At 33.3% G+C, this 22,483-nt stretch overlaps 1 protein-coding gene and 1 long non-coding RNA gene across 2 annotated transcripts in view; both read right to left on the minus strand.

Annotated features, from left to right (window-relative positions):
* The window catches only part of LOC147076893 (uncharacterized), a 300,090-nt gene that overhangs the window by 245,504 nt on the left and 32,103 nt on the right, over window positions 1-22,483 (minus strand). The window lies entirely within an intron of this gene.
* LOC147076909 (uncharacterized) lies at window positions 4,197-22,095 on the minus strand. The gene is made up of 5 exons (XM_085941610.1): window positions 21,865-22,095; window positions 14,042-14,194; window positions 12,168-12,320; window positions 7,458-7,610; window positions 4,197-5,452 (listed from the first exon to the last, which is right to left on the minus strand). Exons 1-5 carry the CDS (start codon window positions 22,039-22,041, stop codon window positions 4,322-4,324), a joined length of 1,767 nt encoding a protein of 588 aa, XP_085797736.1. The 5' UTR covers window positions 22,042-22,095; the 3' UTR covers window positions 4,197-4,321.

The raw sequence follows: 22,483 nt of genomic DNA on the forward strand, positions 1-22,483 counted from the left end.
GGTGTCAAAAATAGGTACGTATGCAGTAGGCACGTATACACTGTGAAATGTATCGGAAATAATATTATAATTTGGTCGTTTTTTAAAGACCGCCCATTCCTAATTGTGTCTTGAGAGAATAATAAATTGAGAAGTGAGGAATACAAACGTCGGTATTACTGGAAATATTCTAGAACATCACCTCCATAATGGCGATTGACAACCGAAAATACCGTTTATTCCTATCGGATTTCATACTCATCTATTAAAAAATAACATCAAATCGATCGAGAAACATCACATAATAATGTCATAATAAATAGAGATATTTGCACAATATGTAATGCAAAGAGGATACTTCAACCATTAGATGTATAACGTAGCTACCTATTTGGTACGATGAAGATGTTTGTGGAAGAAGGCTGACGATGAGTGGTTTATTGAACATTCTGTAGAAGTGTTCTCCAAAAATACTTAATTATATTTTTCCACTGTTTTGAAATGTTTTTTAAAAAAATTTTCAACGAGGTAGTTGGTGAAGATAGAATACAAATTGTTTAATATTATTAATAGTATACACCAGATATCCAAGTATTGAAAAAAGTTCTAAATTATCAAACGTTTTGTAGCAATTGTGGCACTATTTTAAAACGTCATCGCAAAATGAAAAAGCCAGTGCAGTATTTGGATGCCGTTTAATGCAAGTAAATCACATCGACAGTACAATACATTTTAAAAACCTTTCATTCATCGGCTTATTTTATTTTAACACATTTTTAATTCATACATCTTTCGGTGTATGGCACAGAGATTTTGACAGAACCTGGTCGACCGAGTATAAAGGAACAGCTCATTTGGAAATTGAAATTAATCCTTCCAAACCAAACCGCCCTGGACCACACTCGGTCGTAATCTAGGGTATCACCGGGACACTACAGTGGCGATGTGAGGCATATAATTAATGTATGACTTGGAATGTCCTAGGAGCAGATGCCCAATACTGAGGTTGCTACGATCTAAGTAAGCTCTGACTGAGTTTAAAGAATTTACAATGGTTTATAAGGCCAACATCAGGTTAGTGTGACTTGAGCATTTCGTCTTGTTCGGGAGCACCCACTCAGACATTCCCAGAGGATGAGGTTGGCATCCTGTATTTCTGCTCTGCATGGACATGTCGGAAAGCTTTCAAGTCCAACCTTAAAGTGCTTGCCAGCGAACCCACCGTGGCCAGTTACAAATTGATTGGTGTGATGGTCGGAAGTCAAATATTTGCTTATCTCCAATCGCCATAAATGTGATGTCTTTAAAAAACATATAAGTATGCCGGCACTTGTTAGATTTATTCCCCCGTCGCTGCCATGTCTTCCACGCCGCGTCGAAAGACTTCTCTTGCCAAATACGTGCTTGACGGGTAATTCTTCGGTCATTCAGACTAAGGGGGCCTCCAGAAGTTCTGACAATTCGCTGCAGTGTCAATATTTAGGTAAGTATGTTTCTTATGTAAAGAAGCCCAAAATGGAAGGGATATGTGGATTAATAATGCCAGTTCGTATCTTAAAATAGTTTAATTTAGGTACCTACATATTTTATTATAGCATGTCTGAATTACTACTATCAAGTATCTGGTTACATGGGTCCAAATTATAAAAATATATCAAAATTACTTCATGCCAGTAGGTAGATAAGTGAAAAAATTCTACTTTATGGGCAACTCTTTAAATGAATAAATATTGTGTCATATAAGTACTTACAAAAAATAGGTAAAATTTTCGTTTCGTGTTTATTGTATCACTTAAAATATGCTTAAACGATATAACACAGATAACTGAATCAAAAGATCTAGATTTTAATTGAAAATATTATAATTCTGACATTATTCGAAACAGATGACACCTAAATCTGGTAAATTTAAAATAGGAAGGTATCTGCCCAATGAAAGATTGAAAAAAACGTTTAAAAACCATCGAGCTAAGCAATCGGTTTTATTTTTAACTCTTTTACTATAATTTATAAAACGACAGTCCTCAATTATTGACAATATCAATACCTATTCTCTATCATATAATTAATAATCTAAATAGGCAATTTTTTAATTATAAAACATGAATACATAAAAGTAAAAAACACAACAGACAAACAAACGCCCAGACATTTACTTGAAAGGCACATTTTTAAGACGACATTCTTTGAAAATAATATTACCTGTATCCAGGTAGGCAGTATGTTTGCGTTATTGATTCATTAATAGTACTATATACTTATTATTCTTAATTTAATAATATTATATTGTAGATACTTTTTTTATTTATGTTAATACCTACACATGTTTTATTTTTTTTCTGCTTGAAACCGAGAAGACGCTGAAAGATTCAAATATTGTTTTTAAATAAAAAAATCACGCAAATATTGATTGATTTGTAAAATTTATTTAATTCTAACAACGAAAAACTTCCTTCCTTAAAGACCAGTAGGCATAATTATTATAAATCTCCATCAATATTATGAAAATTGGGCTCATTAATATCACAATACCAGCTGTCAAGTAAATAAGTACATACCTAGTTTATCAATCAAGCTATTGAAACATTTAGATATACTTAGCAGATAAGTTACTTGTTTTGTTTGTAATTTCATAATATCTTAAAATATCGACGTATCTAATGCATAATAATATACACGTTTAAACGTTATTATAATATTAAGTGAAGAAAATGCTGAAATTCAATGTTTTTTTCATGCTTACATTTAATATTATTTTAAATATTTATTGGAAATGTAAATAAGTACCCATGTATACACAATAAATTAATTGATTGTGCACATCTTTAAGTTCTAAGGGAGGTTTTCTTTTCTTTTTATGAACATAAGTCATAATAATTCTCTCAATTTATAATATTTCATGTGCGAAATTGATATAAGGTACAATTACTTAGTAGGTTGAAGCATATCAAACTGACTTGTCTACTTTTTCTACCAAATCGTTGAGTACGTCTAATTCCTTTACAAATTTAATTCGACCATTTTATTTTATTCCATTTTATCAGTTTATTCAAAATAAAAAAAAATTGGTGCACCAAAACCCGCATTAAATATTACAAAAACGTTCGACATGATTTTAAGCATGAAAAACTTCAAGTTCAAAAAAAGTTCGAGACTTTAATGAGAAAGTTATTGAGGTGTTCCTTAAGCAGAAACAACGCCAAATTCATGTTCTTTTTAAATAAGGTAAAAAAGTTTTGAGTGCACCCCAAACGAAAGCAATTATGGATATCACCGGCCGCCACTGGCGACTGTACTTTAAGGGTTCGTAGGGCACATTCCCAAAACGAGATCATTTATTTTTGCAGATATTTTTATTTATTTTAATATACCTTCTTAATTATATGATTAAATGGACATTAAATTTACTTTATCAATCTAAACCCGTTGCAATTCTATAGAGATATTAATTATTAATATAGAAATAGCTAAAGAAATGATTGTAAAATATGCTAAAACATAATGATGATTACGCGGTATTAAAATATTTAATTAAATTAAATACGCCCTAACTGAAACATGGTGATAAAATACTGTCGACGCAAACTTTTACGCAACTCAGTACTAGGCGGTTCAAAATATAAACCAATATATTTTTCATTTACCATAGTGGAAAAAAAATTCTCTACCCATTATGATAGTGCTATGTCTTTGATTTTCTGGAAAAAATGTTGGAATAACGCATAATATGGGGAAATAAAAAATGAAATATAAATTGTACTGATGATGTGCGTTCTCACAGAAAGGTCTCTCTTTATAACGAAACAAAGTTACAAGCAGCATTCCCGCGCATTCCGCTGTCGGTTCGGTTCCATTGCCGAGGGAAAGCGTGCGGGCTGTGGGGAGTCATAGGAGTGAGCGGCAAAGAGCGCACTGCGAACGGCAACGCTGTTGCAATTTGCAAGGAGCGGTGACTGTCAGTAAGACAGGTAAAGTAAGAGAAAATATAAAAACGAGTGGATTATAAGTGCTGGAACGTCAAGTGGTGTTGACTCGTTTGAACAAGAAATAATACAACATATTATTATGTCCGCGATTGACAAAAATACCTTTACTGGCCATCCCTAAAGAAACAAACGACGAAGTGCTATAGTTTTAATGGTAAACAACCACTGTCATTTTATGTCATTTAAGAGAATAAATTAGTATTTTATTTAAAAACACCAAGCATTAGTGTTGTTATTTAGTAGTATGTTTCATTTTATGTCTTTTGAGAACACCAATTTGCAGAAAACTTTTAAAACATACATCGCAATGATGTGATTTTTCACCATTATGTATCTTTTTATGCTTTTTGAGATTACTATGGTCCAGAAAATTTTTGAAAAACATTGCATTGATGTGGTTTTACACCAGTATGAGTCATTTTATGTCTATTGAGACAACTAATTTGATAAAAGGTTTTATAGCACACATCGCATTGATGTGGTTTTAAGCCAGTATGTGTCATTTTATGTTTTTCGAGATAACTAATGTACAGGAATTTTTTAAAACACACATCGCATTGATGTGGTTTTTCACCATTATGTATCATTATATGTTTTTTGAGATTACTTCTATCCAGAAATTTTTTAAAACACACATCGCATTGATGTGGTTTTTCACCATTATGTATCATTTTATGTTTTTTGAGATTACTACTATCCAGAAAATTTTTGAAACACACATCGCATTGATGTGGTTTTACACCAGTATGAGTCATTTTATGTCTTTCGAGATCACCAATTCGCGAAAAGTTTTTAAAACACACATCACATTGATGCGATTTCTCACCAGAATGTGTCATTATATGTCTTTTGAGACTACTAATTTTATAAAAGTTTTTATGACATACATCGCATTGATGTTGTTTTTCACGAGTATGGGTCATTTTATGGGTTTCGAGACTACTAATTTGATTATAGGTTTTGAAACAGACATCGCATTGGAATCTTTTTTCACAAGTACGATTCATTTGATGCCTTTTGAGAGCACCGCTTTGCAGAAATCTTTTTAAACACACATTACATTGATGTGGTTTTTCACCAGTATGTATCATTTTATGTCTTTTGAGATCACCAATTCGCGAAAAGTTTTTCAAGCACACATCGCATTGATGTGGTTTTTCACCAGTATGTGTCAATTTATGTATTTTTAGATTACTAATTGCACAGAAGTTTTTATGACATACTTCGCAATGATGTGGCTTTTCACTAGTATGTCCCATTTTATGTATTTTGAGATGGCTAATTTGATGAAATCTTTCAAAACACACGTCGCATTGATGTGGTTTTTTACCAATCTTGTTCTCTGAATGCTGTATCGTCATATGTTTGATTTTATTTCTTGCATGTGGTATTTTGTTCTTTACCAAGTTATTGTCAACCGCACCTTTTCTAACGAAGTCCAGTGGCTTACTGTGATGTGGTTCCGTGAAACATTGCTGGGTAGAAATCTACAAAAAGAATAATGTTGGCATATTAAGTTCAATGATATTAAAATAAATAAGTTAAATGATAGGGTTCTCTAATGTTGCATAAATATGTGTTTTGACAACTAATCATTTTTTTTTTGATAAAATAGACTAACGAATAGGTTACCTACTGTGATCCTGCAATCATTTTTTAACATTTATAATTAGTATCATCATGAATACTCTCATTTGATCAATGATACCAAATTATCCAAATTTACTTTTATATCATTTGTCGATTTGCACATCTTATAATTGCATTCGATTGCAAAATTATGTTCAGCGCAAGGCCTGAACAAAAATGATGCATAAGTGCGAGTGAGAAAGTATTCGGCACTCGTATAATCTCTGCGACACGCGCTAGAGTAAGATGAAAGGGTTACAGAGGTGGAGAAGATTTTGTTGTCGGCGTAGCCGCCAAATCTTAGTTTTTTGCTTAACTAAGCGTCGATAACCTGCGAGCGCGTGCTGCTAAAAATTATATTTTTTGTGTTAAACTTTTAGTTAATTAAGCAGAAAAGATGGTTCTGTGTGCTGTATTAAAATGTGGTAGCCGTACTGAAGATGGTATTACGTTTCATAGGTAAGTTGATGTGATTAACATGTTCGTGGTACTTTATTTGTATATTATTATATATTTCAATATCAAGTAACCGTTTCTTTAAAATAACTTAAATTATGGATATTTTTACCTAATGGTTCTATTTTGACCGCTTAAAATTACTATATAAAGAAAAAAAATAGAAAAATATATTTTAATTCTGAGCGTCTAGTGCGAGCACTTTGGGCGTGCACTAGCGAAATGGTCTATGGTCTCGAACATTTGTATACGAATGCGTTTGCTTACAAACCAAACGCACGGCACGCAGCTTCATTTAGCAATGCAATGGATGGCGTCTAGATGTATCTATAGTCTAAGGTTCAGCGGATGAGGCTTATTTCCGGCTTAACGGTTTGTCAATAAGGAAAATCGTCGCATTTAAAGTGAGACCATTCCAGTAGAAGCCTTAGAGCTTTCATCGCATGCATATCATGACAAAATGCACCATTTAGTTTGGTTTACACGCTGGTGGCATCATCGGAATAAATTTCTTCAAAAATATGGCCGGAGCTCGCGGTACGGTAAATGGGTATCGTTCTTCTTCTTCCACGGCGCTACATCCCGGGCTGGGATTTGGCCTCCTCCACAACCGCTCTCCACTCACTCCGGTCCCTCGCCACACTTCTCCAGTTACCGGGTCTTCCTATATGAAGCCAGTCCACTTCTACGGCGTCAGCCCATCTCCTTCTTGGACGGCCTCTGGGTCTCTTCCGTTGGGGTAGCCACTTCGTCATGATCCTTGGCGCTCTAACTTCAGGCATTCTCTCCACATGTCCCGCCCATCGTAGTCTTTGGGACTTACAGAAATTTATGATTGTTTGCTGTCCAATCAGCTCTTCCAACTTGTGGCTCATTTTTATTCTGTAGTTCCCATTTTCCAACGCGGGTCCAAAGATTTTGCGGAGTATTTTGCGCTCGAAGACAGCTAATTTGTTTTCCTCGTTTTGAGTTAAGCACCAAGTCTCACAGCTATAATGGGTATCGTTACCAAACCAAAATCGATGATATTTTTGTTGAAATTATAAATGACATTCATTTGGTGATTCAGTTATTTGGTTTAAACAGGATGACACTATGTGCCACACGATAATTTGGCGACAAGTTAAGTCCGAGAAATGGACCAATCAATTATTCGCCTCCAAAGTTGTCCGATTTGACATTTCTGTCAATCATAAGACAATCCGGCCGGCGGTGTCAAAAATGGCCCTAAATGGTCGCCTAGAATTTGCTTTGTTGAGAACAGTTGCGGTGGCCTTATCTTTAAGATGATTTTAGAGTGGTAATATCGATCTTTCGAATAAACAAAATAATTAAAACGTGTATAAATTTTACAGTTTAAAATTCTATATAGCGTCATAAACAACCATTATAATTTAACATACACACCTGATCTAATGGCATATATTGTGGATATGAGCAGCCAGGTTGGGGATTGTCATAATTGATTTGGCAAATTGCGTTGTCAACAAATTCTTCTTTGATGGCGATTCCCTCATTATCGTTCTCATACTTTATATCGGTCAGAACGTATTCACTCATCTGAAAATAATATCATTATTAATAAAATATTACAGTATCACCAGACTATAGTCAAGTGATTTTAAACGAGACATTCCGGACCAATAAACTGTCACGAGTCATGAGATGGCGGTGGTTTAACACATCACATAGCGTGTTGTTGTCTGCCTCTGTAAACATGTAGGTAGGTACTTAATTACCTTACCGCTGACAGGGCCACAAAATACTGGTTTTTAGCCGGCATTTTCGTGACGATTTTATGACGTCACAACTATTTTGGTCTGATCTTTGAAGTCAACTCCTACACAGAAATGTGAACGTCTACCTCATGACGAAGCTAGAAGAAATATGTAATGAGTCCCATAGTTCAGTCTGATTAGCTCACAGCTACTCCCAGTAAACTATGGATGATTTTTCAGATTGACCAAATGGTCGTTATAAGTAAAATGTGAGTACATAAGGTCGAGAGTATAAGTTTAAATAAGTAATTCTATGTAAACAATTTATACGTTATCATTATTATCTAAATGTTGTAAATTGAAGTAAACTTATAACCATAAACTTTTTGCATTATATAAAATTATTCTGTTATGACGCGATGTTTTGAAATCGTGTGAAAATATGAGAGCTCGAGGCGCCATGAGCTAGAGGGAGAGACCTCCTCAATAAATAAGTTCATGTGAGTAAGCGAGACACTCATCGGACGTGATTTGACTGTGAAAAATTTATATCTCGCTTGTATGGAAATACTTTCTTGAATAAAATAATGATTTCGTATACTATTGTAATAAAATTAATTAATCAGATATTGTAAGGAACGGCTACGTGTATTTAATGTAAATGATAAATTTATATTTCAGTACGTACGTATTTAGTACATACTGATACCAAATAATCTCCTATATATTATTATCTCCTATATATTATTATCCTAAGAAATTTTGGAAAATACGTCAACTTTTTTATTTAAACACCGTTTTGTTGATTATTAAAGGAATTCACTTCAATTTTTAGAGTCCCGAATCGGGCACAATCTGATAAAACTCGACACAATCACAGATACTATCGTTCTTAATTTGCGTTTTATATCCGTCACCATACATTTTCGCATCTTGCAGTCCGTGTACCTCAAATTGATTATAATGTCGTTTAATACTTTTTATATAATCAATATTGCAAAATATCTAAATTAATATTCCACAAAATTATTCAAATCTGTAAGCAGCACATTGGCGGACTAAGAAATTTAACAAGAATTAAATGCATATTTCCTCACTAATTATTACGAAAATATAATCCAAAACCACTTCACTGCCACTTATCTGTCAAACTGAAATAATAGATGATCGATTTTCAATTGTTTTCTTTTGTGATATAAACAAGTTCATTTGACGTGGCAGAATTCAAATTTAGAATTTGCAGGAATACCTAATCGAAAAAATGTGACATTTCTATTAGCATTCATTGTTTACGTTAATTACATAATGCATATAATATGTTTAATGTCTCTATAGACGAGCATAAAAACAATAGTCAATTACTTTCAGAAATACGTTTCCTATAGATATATTTTTGTCCATATTTAATTCGAAAAATCCTGCCTGTCACAAATCACACAATGTATTAATAGGTACGTCATTGCTCGCTTACGCTCGCTGTGTGACTCTTAGCGTTTGGACATCTCTCGTGTTGAGGGTCCACGTCTCGCAGCCATACGTGAGCACGGGTAGCACACATTGGTTGAACACCCTACGCTTAAGACATAATGGTAGGTCACTCTTGAAGATACTATTCAGACGTCCGAAAGCACTCCATCCCAGCTTTGTTCTTCGAGCAATTTCATCGTGCATGCTTCCGTCTATGGACACCTGCTGTCCGAGATAGATGTAGCTGCTGACTTGCTCGAGTTGGGTGCCAGAAATACAGATAATCGCAGGGTCCGAAAAACAGTTCCTCATCACTTTTGTCTTTGAGACATTTATCTTTAGACCGACCGTTTGGCTGACATCCGCGAGTTCTTGTATTCTACCTTGGAGGTCTTTCGGGTCTTGACAGAGTATAACAATATCATCTGCAAAGCGCAGGTGACTGAGGTGCTCTCCGTTGCACATCTTATAATTGCATTCAATTGCAAAATTACATTCAGCAGATGAGGCTTACTTCTGGCTTAACGGTTTGTCAATAAATAAAATCGCCGCATTTGAAATGGGATCATTTTAGTAGAACCCTTAGAGCCCAATGCACAATCGTCTGTCATAACTAAAATTTATTTACAACAAAACACTATCCAGAAAGCCTTTCATAGTTAAGATCGAGTTTTCTATGGTCCACCAGATCTGCAATAGCTTCGTTCTGTTTTTCTATTGAAAATAATACCATATATAAAAATTCTCTTTTTCATAATTTCGGTAAGTTATTTTATAATTGTTAAACGATGACAAAAACATGAAAAATACAAAATTAATTCAATAACTATAAATACACAATTAATATTTACTTAAAATGATTAAATGTCTCCGCAATTAGTGAATAATATAAGTTATTTTTTGACCCATGTTTTCCCGATACGGTAACACTTGCCGTTGAAATGTCAGATGGTTTCATTTACAATTATTACAAATATGCCATGATGTGAATAATTATATAGAATGATTAAAACTAATATTACCATGTTGGTGTGTAGGTAACTAAGTACTTATATATTTCAACTACCTATCTATTGGTTTAATATTACATAAATATCTAAATCCTAATAAGAAAAGTTAATTCATAATTCATTAATACTGACGTTTCAATTCGATAATCGGTTTTACTAAATTAAGACATGTACAGAATCAAGGAAAGTAAAGGAAAATATGTCGTATAAAATGTCATGGATATTAAATAGTTGTTCAACAGTTTTAATTTGCAATAGGTAATTAAAATAAATCGTATATCTACCATCGTACCTAGGCACCTAATTTTTTTCAATGGCTTTTTTGTCGACATGACGTTATGAAAGTTTACCTACTCATAACATTATAATAATAATATATATTACCTGCCTAATAATGAGTAATGAATGAGTTAAGGACTGATGACAATTATTCACAATATAATATTATCGTAAGTAGGTATTGTGTTTCAATCGAAAACAAAAGATCTCTATTTTCGAGATTGTCTATTATCGGCATTTTGCGCGAATTCTACCATGCGTACCTACATCATTTTTCACAATCATTACTCATTGGTAGATAGTATATATTAGTATTATAATGTTATGAGTAGGTAGGTAAAAGTTCATAACATGTCGACAAAATAGCCATTGAAAAAGATTAGGTGCCTAGGTACGATGGTAGATAATAATATACGATATTTTAATTACCTATTGCAAATTAAAACTTGAACAACTATTAAATATCCATGACATTTAATACGACATATTTTCCTTTACTTTCGTTGATTCTGTACATGTCTTAATTTACCTAGTAAAACCGATAATCTAATTGAAACTTCAGTGTCAATGAATTATGAATTATCTTTTCTTATTCGGATTTAGATATTTATGTAATATTAAACCAATAGATAGGTAGATGAAATATATAAATACTTAGTTACCTACACACCAACATGGTAATATTAGTTTAAATCATTCTATATAATTATTCACATCATGGCATATTTTTTGTAATAATTGTAAATGACACCACCTGAGTATCTGACATTTCAATGGCAAGTGTTACCGTATCGGGAAAAACGTGGGCCAAAAAGTAACTTGTATTATTCACTAATTGCGTAGACATTTAATCATTTTAATTAAATATTAATTGTGTATTTATAGTAAAAGAAATTATTTTGTATATTTTTCATATTTTTGTCATCGTTTAACAATTACAAAATAATTTACCTAAATTATGAAAAAGAGAATTTTTATATATGGTAATATTGTCAATAGAAAAGCAAAACGAATCTATTGCAGATCTGGTGGACCATAGACAACTCGATCATAACTATGAAAGGCTTTCTGGATAGTGTTTTGTTGTAAATAAATTTTAGTTATGACAGACGATTGAGCATCGCGCTCTTAGAGCCTCCATCGCATGCATACCATGACAAAAATGCACCGTTAAGTTCAGTTTACACGCCGGTGGCATCATCGGAATAAATTTCTTCAAAACTAAGGCCGGAGCTCGCGGTACGGTAAATGGGTATTGTTACCAAACCAAAAGCGATGACATTTGTGTTGAAATTATGAATGACATTCATTTGGTGATTCAGTTATTTGGTTAAAACAGGATGACACTATGTGCCATACGATAATTTGGCGACTAAGTCCGAGAAATGGACCAATCAATTATGCGCCTCCAAAGTTGTGCGATTTGACATTTCTGTCAAATCATACGACAATCAGGTCGGCAGTGCTAAAAAACAAGTAGCCCTAAATTTGCGGAAACAGTTGCAGAGGCCTTATCTCTAAAAAGATTTTCGAGTGGTAATATCGATCTTTCGGATAAAAAAAATAATCAAAACGTGTATAATGTTTACAATTTCAAATTTTATAGGGCTTCATAAACAACCATTATAATTGAACGTACACACCTGATCTAATGGCCTGTATTGTGGATCGGAGCAGCCAGGTTGAGGACTCACATTATTGATTTGGCGGATTGCGTTGTCAACAAATTCTTCTTTGATGGCGATTCCCTTATTATCGTTCTCAGACTTTATATCGGTCAGAACGTATTCACTCATCTGGAAATAATATCATTATTAATAAAATGTTACAGTATCACCATCTGACTAAGTCATTCAGACTAAGGGGGCTTCCACAAGCTCTGACAATTCGCTGCGGTGTCAATATTTAGGTAAGCATGTTTCTTATGTAAAGAAGCCCGAAATGGAAGGGATATGTGGATTAATAATGCCAGTGTGTATCTTAAAATAGTTTAATTTAGGTACCTACATATTTTATTATTACATGTATGAATTACTACTATCAGTTGTCTGGTTATATGGGTCCAAACTATAAAAATATACAAAAATATCTTCATGCCAGTAGGCAGATAAGTAAATTATTACTACTTTATGGGCAACTCTTTAAATGAATATGTCAAATGAGTACTCACAAAAAATAGGTAAAATAATATTACCTGTATCCTGGTAGGCAGTCTGATTTCGTTATTGATTCATTAATAGTACAATATACTTATTATTCTTAATTTAATAATATTATATTATAAATACATTTTTTATTTATGTTAATACCTACACATGTTTAATTTTTTTCTGCTTGAAACCTAGAAGACGCTCAAAGATTCAAATATTGTTTTTAAATATAAATTCACACAAATATTGATTGATTTGTAAAATATGTAGACAACGAAAAACTTTCTTTATTAAAGATCAGTAGGCATAATAATTCTAAATCTCCATCAATATTATGAAAATTAGGCACCTTAGTAGGTACCAGCTGTCAAGTAAACATGTACCTACCTACTTTATCAATCAAGCTATTGAAACATTTAGATATACTCAGCAGATAAGTTACTTATTTTGATTTTAATTTCATATCTTAAAATGTCAAAGTATCTATGCATAATAATATACACGTTTAAACTTTATTATAATATTAAGTGAAGAAAACGCTGAAATATAATGTTTTTTTATTTCTAATATTTAACATTATTTTAAATATTTGTTGGAAATTTAAATAAGTACCCATGTAGGTATACACAATAAATTAATTAATTGTGCACATCTTTAACTTCTAACAAGGGAAGAATTTTTCTTTTTATGAACATAAGTCATAAAAAGTGTCTAAATATAATATGTCAAGCGCGAAATTTATATAAGGTAAAATAACTAAGTGGGTAGACACATATTAAACTGACTTATCTACTTTTTCTATGAAATCGTGGAGTACGTCTATTCCTAAACGAATTTAATTCGACCATGCGGAGTCCAATTGTACCAGTACCCAAGTGTAACAGCGTCCAATGGTCCGGGCGGCCAATTATTGTACAGGCGGCCAATTACCTGCGGCCATATCGCGATGCCAAATCGTCCCATTCCCTTCCTGCTGTTACTATGTAGTCAGCGCTATATTATCGATTTTGTCACAGTATTTCGAGAATTATCTTGAAAAAGTAAATCTAGATACAAGATTCATAAGATACGAGTATTATTGTTAAGTCAGTTAAATGTTTTAAAGTGATGTCGGTAGATGTAGAATTTATCAAAAATAACAAGAGTTTCTTCGAAATAAAAAAAAACTGGTGCACCAAAACCTGCATTAAATATTGAAATACGGCCCTAAATTTGCGGAAACAGTTGTTGTGTCCTTATCTCTAAAATGATTTTCGAGTGTTAATATCGATCTTTCGGATAAAAAAAAATTTAACGTGTATAATTTTTACAATTTCAAATTCTATAGGGCTTTATAAACAACCATTATAATTATTGAACGTACACACCTGATCTAATAGCCTGTATTGTGGATCGGAGCAGCCAGGTTGAGGACTCACATTATTGATTTGGCAGATTGCGTTGTCAACAAATTCCTCTTTGATGGCGATTCCCTTATTATCGTTCTCAGACTTTATATCGGTCAGAACGTATTCACTCATCTGGAAATAATATCATTATTAATAAAATGTAACAGTATCACCAGATTATAGTCAAGTAATTTTATACGAGACATTCCGGACCAATAAACTGTCACGAGTCATGAGATGGCGGTGGTTTAACACCAGTGGCGCACCCAGGGTTTAATATTGGGGGGGGGGGCCAAGGAGGAGAATGTAAATTAGTCCCATAGGCTCTTTTTCTTCTTCACAGCCTAATTTCTCGTGTATCGGTCTTTTGTCTATTGCACTCGGTGTATCTATACCATGGTCCCCACATCCTGAAACGGGCCCTCAGGCTAGGATATTTGGTGGCCCCCTTACCTACCGCTAAGATTAAAGGCAGTGTGAAACACTACATTAACGTTTTTCAAATTGTGTTTTAGTTCAAATTAAGGGTACTTATACAGTGAATTATTGGCGATTTTTAATACATCTACTTTAATAATGGAGCTGTCGAGTATCGACACATAATAATTAAAAAAAATATTGCACAATTATATGAGTAATTGAAAATATTGATGGTCATGAAGTATAATAGCGCCGCAGGTGACTTTTAAATTACTATTATAAAAAACTATTAAAGCTAATTTATGGTGTATGGTTATCTCACTTATCTGGTCAACCCGACACGCAGCGCCCCCAAGGCTAGAGCCCTGTCAGCACTCCCCAGCCATGACCTACACCACTCCGGAATTCGGGTGGACACCGAGAATTTTTTGACAGTTCCATTAGGGATTGGGTTTCTTAAAAAAACCTAACATTAATGTTTCGAAATTTTTGTGTTAGAAATTAAAATCTAAGAAATTTTTCGAAAAACGGTGCTGGAGAATTATTACAAATCATTTTTTATGCCGTGTTTTTATTTGTCTAAACCCAAAGGTTATAGTTCATTGGCTTTCAATTTCATTGTTTAAAATCATTATGATAATTTTCATTTTTGGGGGGTGCCAAGGCCCCCTGGCCCACCCCCTGGGTGCGCCACTGTTTAACACTATGTTGTTGTTTGCCTCTGAAAACATGTAGGTACATATCATTCAATACTTTTTATACTGCGATGGACTTGGATCTAAATTCGAACACCAGACGATTTATGCTAGTATATTTCGATTATATTTATTAACATAAATCCTCAAAGTTTGCGTTTGACAGGTCGAATACATACTACCTATATTCATACATTTATCGCAATAGTTACGATCATCTTTATATGTTATTATCCTACAGCAGATTGTGTGCCTTATTCGTCATGTCCGATGGGTTCAAAAAATAATCGGTTCACTGATCGTTTAAAATGGGTTTTCTATAGTTGACACCCGCATGATTAATTTCCATTCGAAATCGGTGATTTTTGTTTATTTCCCAATACATTTTCGAGAGACATGTGACTTTATTGACCGCGCACTCGGTTGGGAAAAAATTAACTTACTTGCAACACTGGTTTAATATCATCCCGAATCATCATCAACCAGGATCAATCCACTGCTGGATGAAGGGTTCCGCAACCTGATTCTACTACTAGCGGTTAAACAAATTTGTGATATTATGCCTATTTCTATCATCGTTATCAACATCGACCTGAACCAATCCACTGCTGGATAAAGGCCTCCCTAGCTTGATTCTATTCCTTTCTGTCATTTGAATTGCTTTATTTATTAAAATCGGTGATATTATATTTATCTACACATTCATATCGTCATCATCAGTATCGACCTGAACCTATCCACTGCTGGATAAAGGCCTCCCTACCATGATTCTACTCCTTTCTATCATTTGAATTGCTGTAGTTATGAAATTCGGTGATATTATATCAATCTACATATTCATATCGACATCATCATCATCGACCAGGATCAATCCACTACTGGATAAAGGCCTCCCTAGCCTGATTCTTCTCCTTTGTGTCATTTGCATTGCTGTATTTATCAAAATCGGTGATATTATGTTTATCTACATTTTCATATCGATATCATCATCATCATTAACCAGGATCAATCCACTGCTGGATGAAGGGTTTCCTAGCCTGATTCTATTCCTTTCTGTCATTTAAATTGCTGTATTTATCAAAATCGGTGATATTAAATCTATCTACATATTTATATCGTCATCATCATCTTCAACCAGGATCAATCCACTGTTGGACAAAGGCCTCCCTAGCCTGATTCTACACTTTTCTGTCATTTGAATTACTGTATTTATCAAAATCGGTGATATTATATTTATCTACATATTCATCATCAACTAGGATCAAACCACTGCTGGATGAAGGATTCCGCAACCTGAGTCTACTCGGTTAAACGAATTTGTGATATTATACCTATTTCTATCATCCTTATCAACGTAGACCTGAACCAATCCACTGCTGGATAAAGGCCTCTCTACCATGATTCTAGTCCTTTATGTCTTTTGAATTGCTGTATTTCTCAAAATCGGTGATATTATATTTGTCTACATATTCATATCGTCATCATCATCATGGACCAGGATCAATCCACTGCTGGATAAAGGATTTCGCAATCTGATTCTACTACCAGCGGTTAAACGAATTTGTGATATTATACCTATTTCTATCATCCTTATCAAAATCGACCTGAACCAACCCACTGCTGGATGAAGGCCTCTCTACCCTGATTCTACTCCTTTCTTTCATTTGAATTGCTGTAAATATCAAATCTGTGATATTATATTTATCTACATATTCATATCATCATCATCATCATCAACTAGGATCAATCCACTGCTGGCTAAAGGATTAGGCAACCTGAGTCTACTACTAGCGGTTAAAGGAATTTGTGATATTATACCTATTTCTATCATCCTTATCAACACCGACCTAAACCAATCCACTGCTGCATAAAGGCCTCCCTAGCCTGATTCTTTTCCTTCTGTCATTTGAATTGCTATATTTATCAGTGATATTATTATCTACCTATCTATATATAATGCCATTATTATCACGAGCCTCAATACATCCCCTGCTGGATGAACGACTCTCTATGTTGATTGTATTCTTGACAGTATTGAATTTCTATATTTATTAAAAATGCTAATGTTATGTATCTACATAGTCATATCGTCATTATAATCATCATCATCAACCAGGATCAATCCACTGCTGGATGAAGGGTTCCGCAACCTGATTATACTACTAGCGGTTAAACGATTGCCATATTTATCAAAATTGATTGACCCATTCATAATATCGTCATTAGCATCATCAACCAAGATCAATCCACTGCTGGATGAAGGTTATTTCAACCTAATTCTACTCTACTTGGTCATATAAATTGCTATATTTTTTAAATTTGTGATTTTATATACCTACCCATTTATATTGTCATTACTTATCGTCATCAACCTGTATCAATCCACTGCTGGATGAAGGTCTCTTAAAGCTGATTCCACATCTCTAGGTCCTATAAATTCCTATTCTTATCAGAATTGTTCTATTCCTCTCAGATATAATCTCCTATATATTATCTCCTATATATTATTATCCTAAGAGATTTTGGAAAATACGTCAACTTTTTTATTTAAATACCACTTTGTTGATTATTAAAGGAATTCACTTCAATTTTTGGAGTCCCGAATCTACTTCCATTTGAATCGGGCACAATCTGATAAAACTCGACACAATCACGGATACTATCGTTTTTAAATCGCGTTTTACATCCGTCACCATACATTTTCGCATCTTGCCTTTCGTCTACCGCAAATCGATTATAATGTCGCTTAATTCTTTCTATATAATCAATATTGCAAAATATCTAAATTAATATTCCACAAAATTATTCAAATCTGTAAGTAGCACATTGGCGTACGAACAAGAAATAAATACATATTTCCTCACTAATTACTACAAAAATATAATCTAAAACCACGTCACTGCTATTTATCTGTCAAACTGAAATAATAGATGATTGATTTTCAATTGTTTCTTTTGTGATATAAACAAGTTCATTTGACGTGTCAAAATTCAAATTTAGAATTTGCAGAAATAATCGAAAAATGTGACATTTCTATTAGCATATTAAATAATCAATTTCAATCGAGACATTTATTGTTAATGTTTACGTTAATTGCATAATAAATATAATATTTTAATGTCTCTATTAACGAGCATAAAAAAACAATAGTCAATCACTTTCAGAAATACGTTTCCTATAGATATATTTTTTCCCATATTTAATCCGAAAATTCCTGGCTGTCACAAATCACACAACAATGTATTAATAGGTACGTCATTGCCTTGCCTCTTCACAATATTCGATGAGTTTATTTAAATTTAATAATAAGGCCACATTTCAACGATTATCATCATGATCAAAGATTAAAACTAAATATAAAACTACGTTGATTAATCAAATTATCCTAAAAAAATATTGACGGAGCATCATTTACGCATGCATTTTTATTTATTTTGAACCATAGACAAAATACTTTTATTTTAGCTGTCATATTCATAGACAACGTAGGTAGGTAAATTAAAAATGACGTTTACTATACGTAATAAATACACAAGGTTTTTACAATTTTATTAATATATAGTATTTATATAATGTTGAATTAAACGTTTTATTACACAATATAAGAAAAATTCATGCTTTATAGACAACTAAAAAAGTCAATTATGATCATTTCATCCCATAATCGCACTATGAAGTACCTACGTCATATTATTATCCACTATTTGCATCCATGTGGTTACTATATAGAAGAATCAATGTGTGTCACTATGCTTATTAAGATTCCATGCTGGGTGAAGGTTATTCCAATAATCCTCTTGGTCATATGAATTGCTATATCTATCAAAATTGATGTACCTACCCATTTATATCTTCATTATCACCATGAACCAGGATCGATCCACTACTCGATATAGCCGTCTCAGAACTAATTCCATTCCTCTTATATACATTGCTGCATTTATCAAACATTTTTAAATAATAATAATATATTCATTTCGTCGTTATCATAATTACACCGGATCAATACACTGCTCGATGACGGCTATCCACTATTTTTTGTTCTATGAATTGAACTGAACCGAATTTGTGAAATTGCGTATTACATGAAATCGGCAACATTTTGTCAAATTCATGAAAAATGCAAGCCCGTTGCCTTATTCATGAATTAGGCAAATTATCTGCCAAGTACGTGAATTCGGCAGGGTATAGAATTCTTAAACTGTCAACATGACAGTAGAAAAAGTAAATTTAATACGGATGGTTTTATTAGTTATAATTGGACATAATATTATAATATTATTATTAGGTTCGGTTAGGTTTTGTAATTCTGAATTCAACTGAATATCCATTTTAAGGTTACCTAACACCTGTCAACAAACTATCAAATTTAATCATACTATCACAAACAAACTATTGCCTGATACCAAAGCTCAAATCAAATCGCGAAAATACCTTTTAATAAAATTCTCCCGTTATCATATTATAGTTCTAGATTTTTTTGGGCATAGTAATTGGAAATGAACGTCATTGTAGTTATTAATAGGCATATTTTTATATAATCAATAACATTTGACATCTGGTTAGTTTGATTATTTGCAAAAAACTCCACCGGAGCGCCACTATCTATATTGACCAATGCATGTGCATTTGACAAATTTGATTTACTTGGAAAAAACACCACTGGAGCGGAGCGCCAATATCTAATTTGCCCTATGCATGAACTAGGCAGAAAAATTACTGCCAAATTCACGCACTCGACAGATGTTTTGCCTATTTCATGAATAAGGCAATGGGTTTGCATTTTTATGAAATAGGCAAAATTTAGCCGATTTCATGTAGGTAATACGCAATTTCACACGTAGGCGTAACATATACATACATATATCTACCTAAATATTTATAATGCCATTATCATAATCAGTTTGGATCAATACATATATAGACGAAGTCCTTTCTAACCCAATTACTTCCTCTCAGATCTACGAGTTCCTTCTTTTATCAACATTTGTTTCGATATGAACGTCCCGCACCGGGAAACATTATATAAAATGTTAATTCAAAATTTGTTTTTTTAAATATTATTCTATAGCTGCAAGCATTTTTTTAGACAATTAAACAAAATAATTTAATAGTTATATGGCTAATCTTCATCTATTACCTCAAGGGGATACGCGTGAGATTAATATAAACGTTATATTATTGAATCGCAATCAAATTACCTGCTATTCTGCTAGGTCTAGCAGCCTGGGATGGTGAATCCAGAATAGACTCTGCATATGATGCCAAATTTATATCGAAAGTAACGACTTGCAAATTGTAAAAGTGAAAAATCAGCGAAATGTCAAACGGCGCCGTCTCTGCATACCTCACAATTTTATTAAAATTCAATACCATACATTAGGACGCTAAGCTGTCTGCAAGACCTAGCGAGACAGACTGGCGAGAGCCAGCTGGCTCAGCTAGTAATATGTATTGCTTCATTATTTTACAACATTTGTCTTGATATGAATGTCCCGCACCGGGAAACTATATTGTTTAAGGTTATTTTTTAATTCTAATTTTGATTTTTGAAATATTATTCTATGGCTGCAAGCATTTATTTTTTATAGACAATGGAACAAAATAATGTTTAAATTTATTTTTTACACTGTTAACCTTCTTCTATTATCTCAATGGGACCCGAAGAAGATTAATATCACGTTATATTGGATCGCTATTTATGATAATCACATAATATATTGCTTTATGTTCGATTGATTGAGATGTATAATTATTTATCATATTTCACTGCACATACCTACACATATATTGTATTAAAATTAAAATATCAGTGGTAGCAATCGGCGATTGCCAGCTGTTCTGCTAGGCATAGCAGCCTAAGGTGGTGTTAGACGATATTGTGAACGCCAGACTCCTGAATAGACTACGCATATGAGCCCAAATTTGTATTGGTAGTGACGATTTGCAAATCGTAAAATTGACAAATCAGCGAAATGTCAAACTGTCTGACGTGATTAAAAAACCCATCTCGAAGGGAAAACTATGGCGCCATCTATGCATACTTCACAATTATATTAAAATCCAACACCGCCAAGCCGTCTGCAAGACCTAGCGAGACAGACTGGCGACCACCAGCTGCCTCAGCTAGTGGGTTTTTAATATGTGTTAAAAAAAATAATGCTGAATTCAGTGTGACAATACTAGTACACTGCTTGCCAGTCATAATGAATAAAAGTAATCAATAAATAGCTACTGTATCAGATATCAATCATTATTAATAGTTATTCGCTGGATTAATAAAACTTGTCTTTATCGTGTTTCCAGAATACCCGCAACACTAATATTCGAAAGAAACAGTCAGACAGCCTTTCAATATCGAATTCTTTAATCGTTGTAGAAAATAATACTCAACTGTCAATAGTGAATTCGATGCACTTTGTTCACTCAATAACAATAATATGTTGTTTTACTAAAGTATTTTGATATCAGTACCTACGTAATGTAGGTGCGTAAATAACTAAGTAGGCACCTATTTTGTTTTTGGATTTCTGATTTCGTAATCGATGGAAAAACCACTGTATAAACCATTTTTGTTTTTGCCCAGTACCAGAATAATGGTAATGTTTGTAAGTTTGAAGAATATTCTTGCCAATTTTCAACAAAATTATGAATACCAACGCCTAAGTAAATAAAAAACTCACTTACATCATTAAGGTTTCTAATTTTGCTGTCGTCCTCGATATATTCCTGTTTGACTGACACGTCAGATCTACCTTTGCTCTTGAATTGGTTTTTGTCAATGCATTGGTATGCACCGTCGCTGCTTTCCTCCGCCGTTTTGTCAGGCAGTGTGACATCGTTTGTTTCGGTTTTCACTTCCATTATAAACGATATTTAGCACAAAATCTTGCAATACCTTCACTTCGCCACGGGATAATTTACTGACCATAGACAAATATACTCAAATTGTCTATCATAGATATTATGAATTGGATTTAGTGTTGCCATTTTTTATCACATTTTAGGACTTGTTTTTCAATAATTGTAGGTAGAGTAGCTAACGTATTTCAAATGATGTCCGAAAATTGGTACGTATGCAGTAGGCACGTATACACCGTGAAATTTATCGGAAATAATATTATAATTTGTTCGTTTTTTAAAGAACGCCCATTCTCTTTGTGTCTTGAGAGAATAATTGAGAACTGAGGAATACAATCGTCGGTATTACGGAAAATAATGCTAAAATATCACCTCCATAATGGCGATTGATATCCGAGACTACCCTTTATTCCTATCGGATTTCATACTCATCTATTAAAAAATA

This window comes from Rhyacophila brunnea, unplaced genomic scaffold (assembly GCF_057557595.1).
Source record: "Rhyacophila brunnea isolate RB1 unplaced genomic scaffold, BYU_Rbru_1.0 scaffold_13, whole genome shotgun sequence".
Lineage (NCBI taxonomy): Eukaryota > Metazoa > Arthropoda > Insecta > Trichoptera > Rhyacophilidae > Rhyacophila > Rhyacophila brunnea.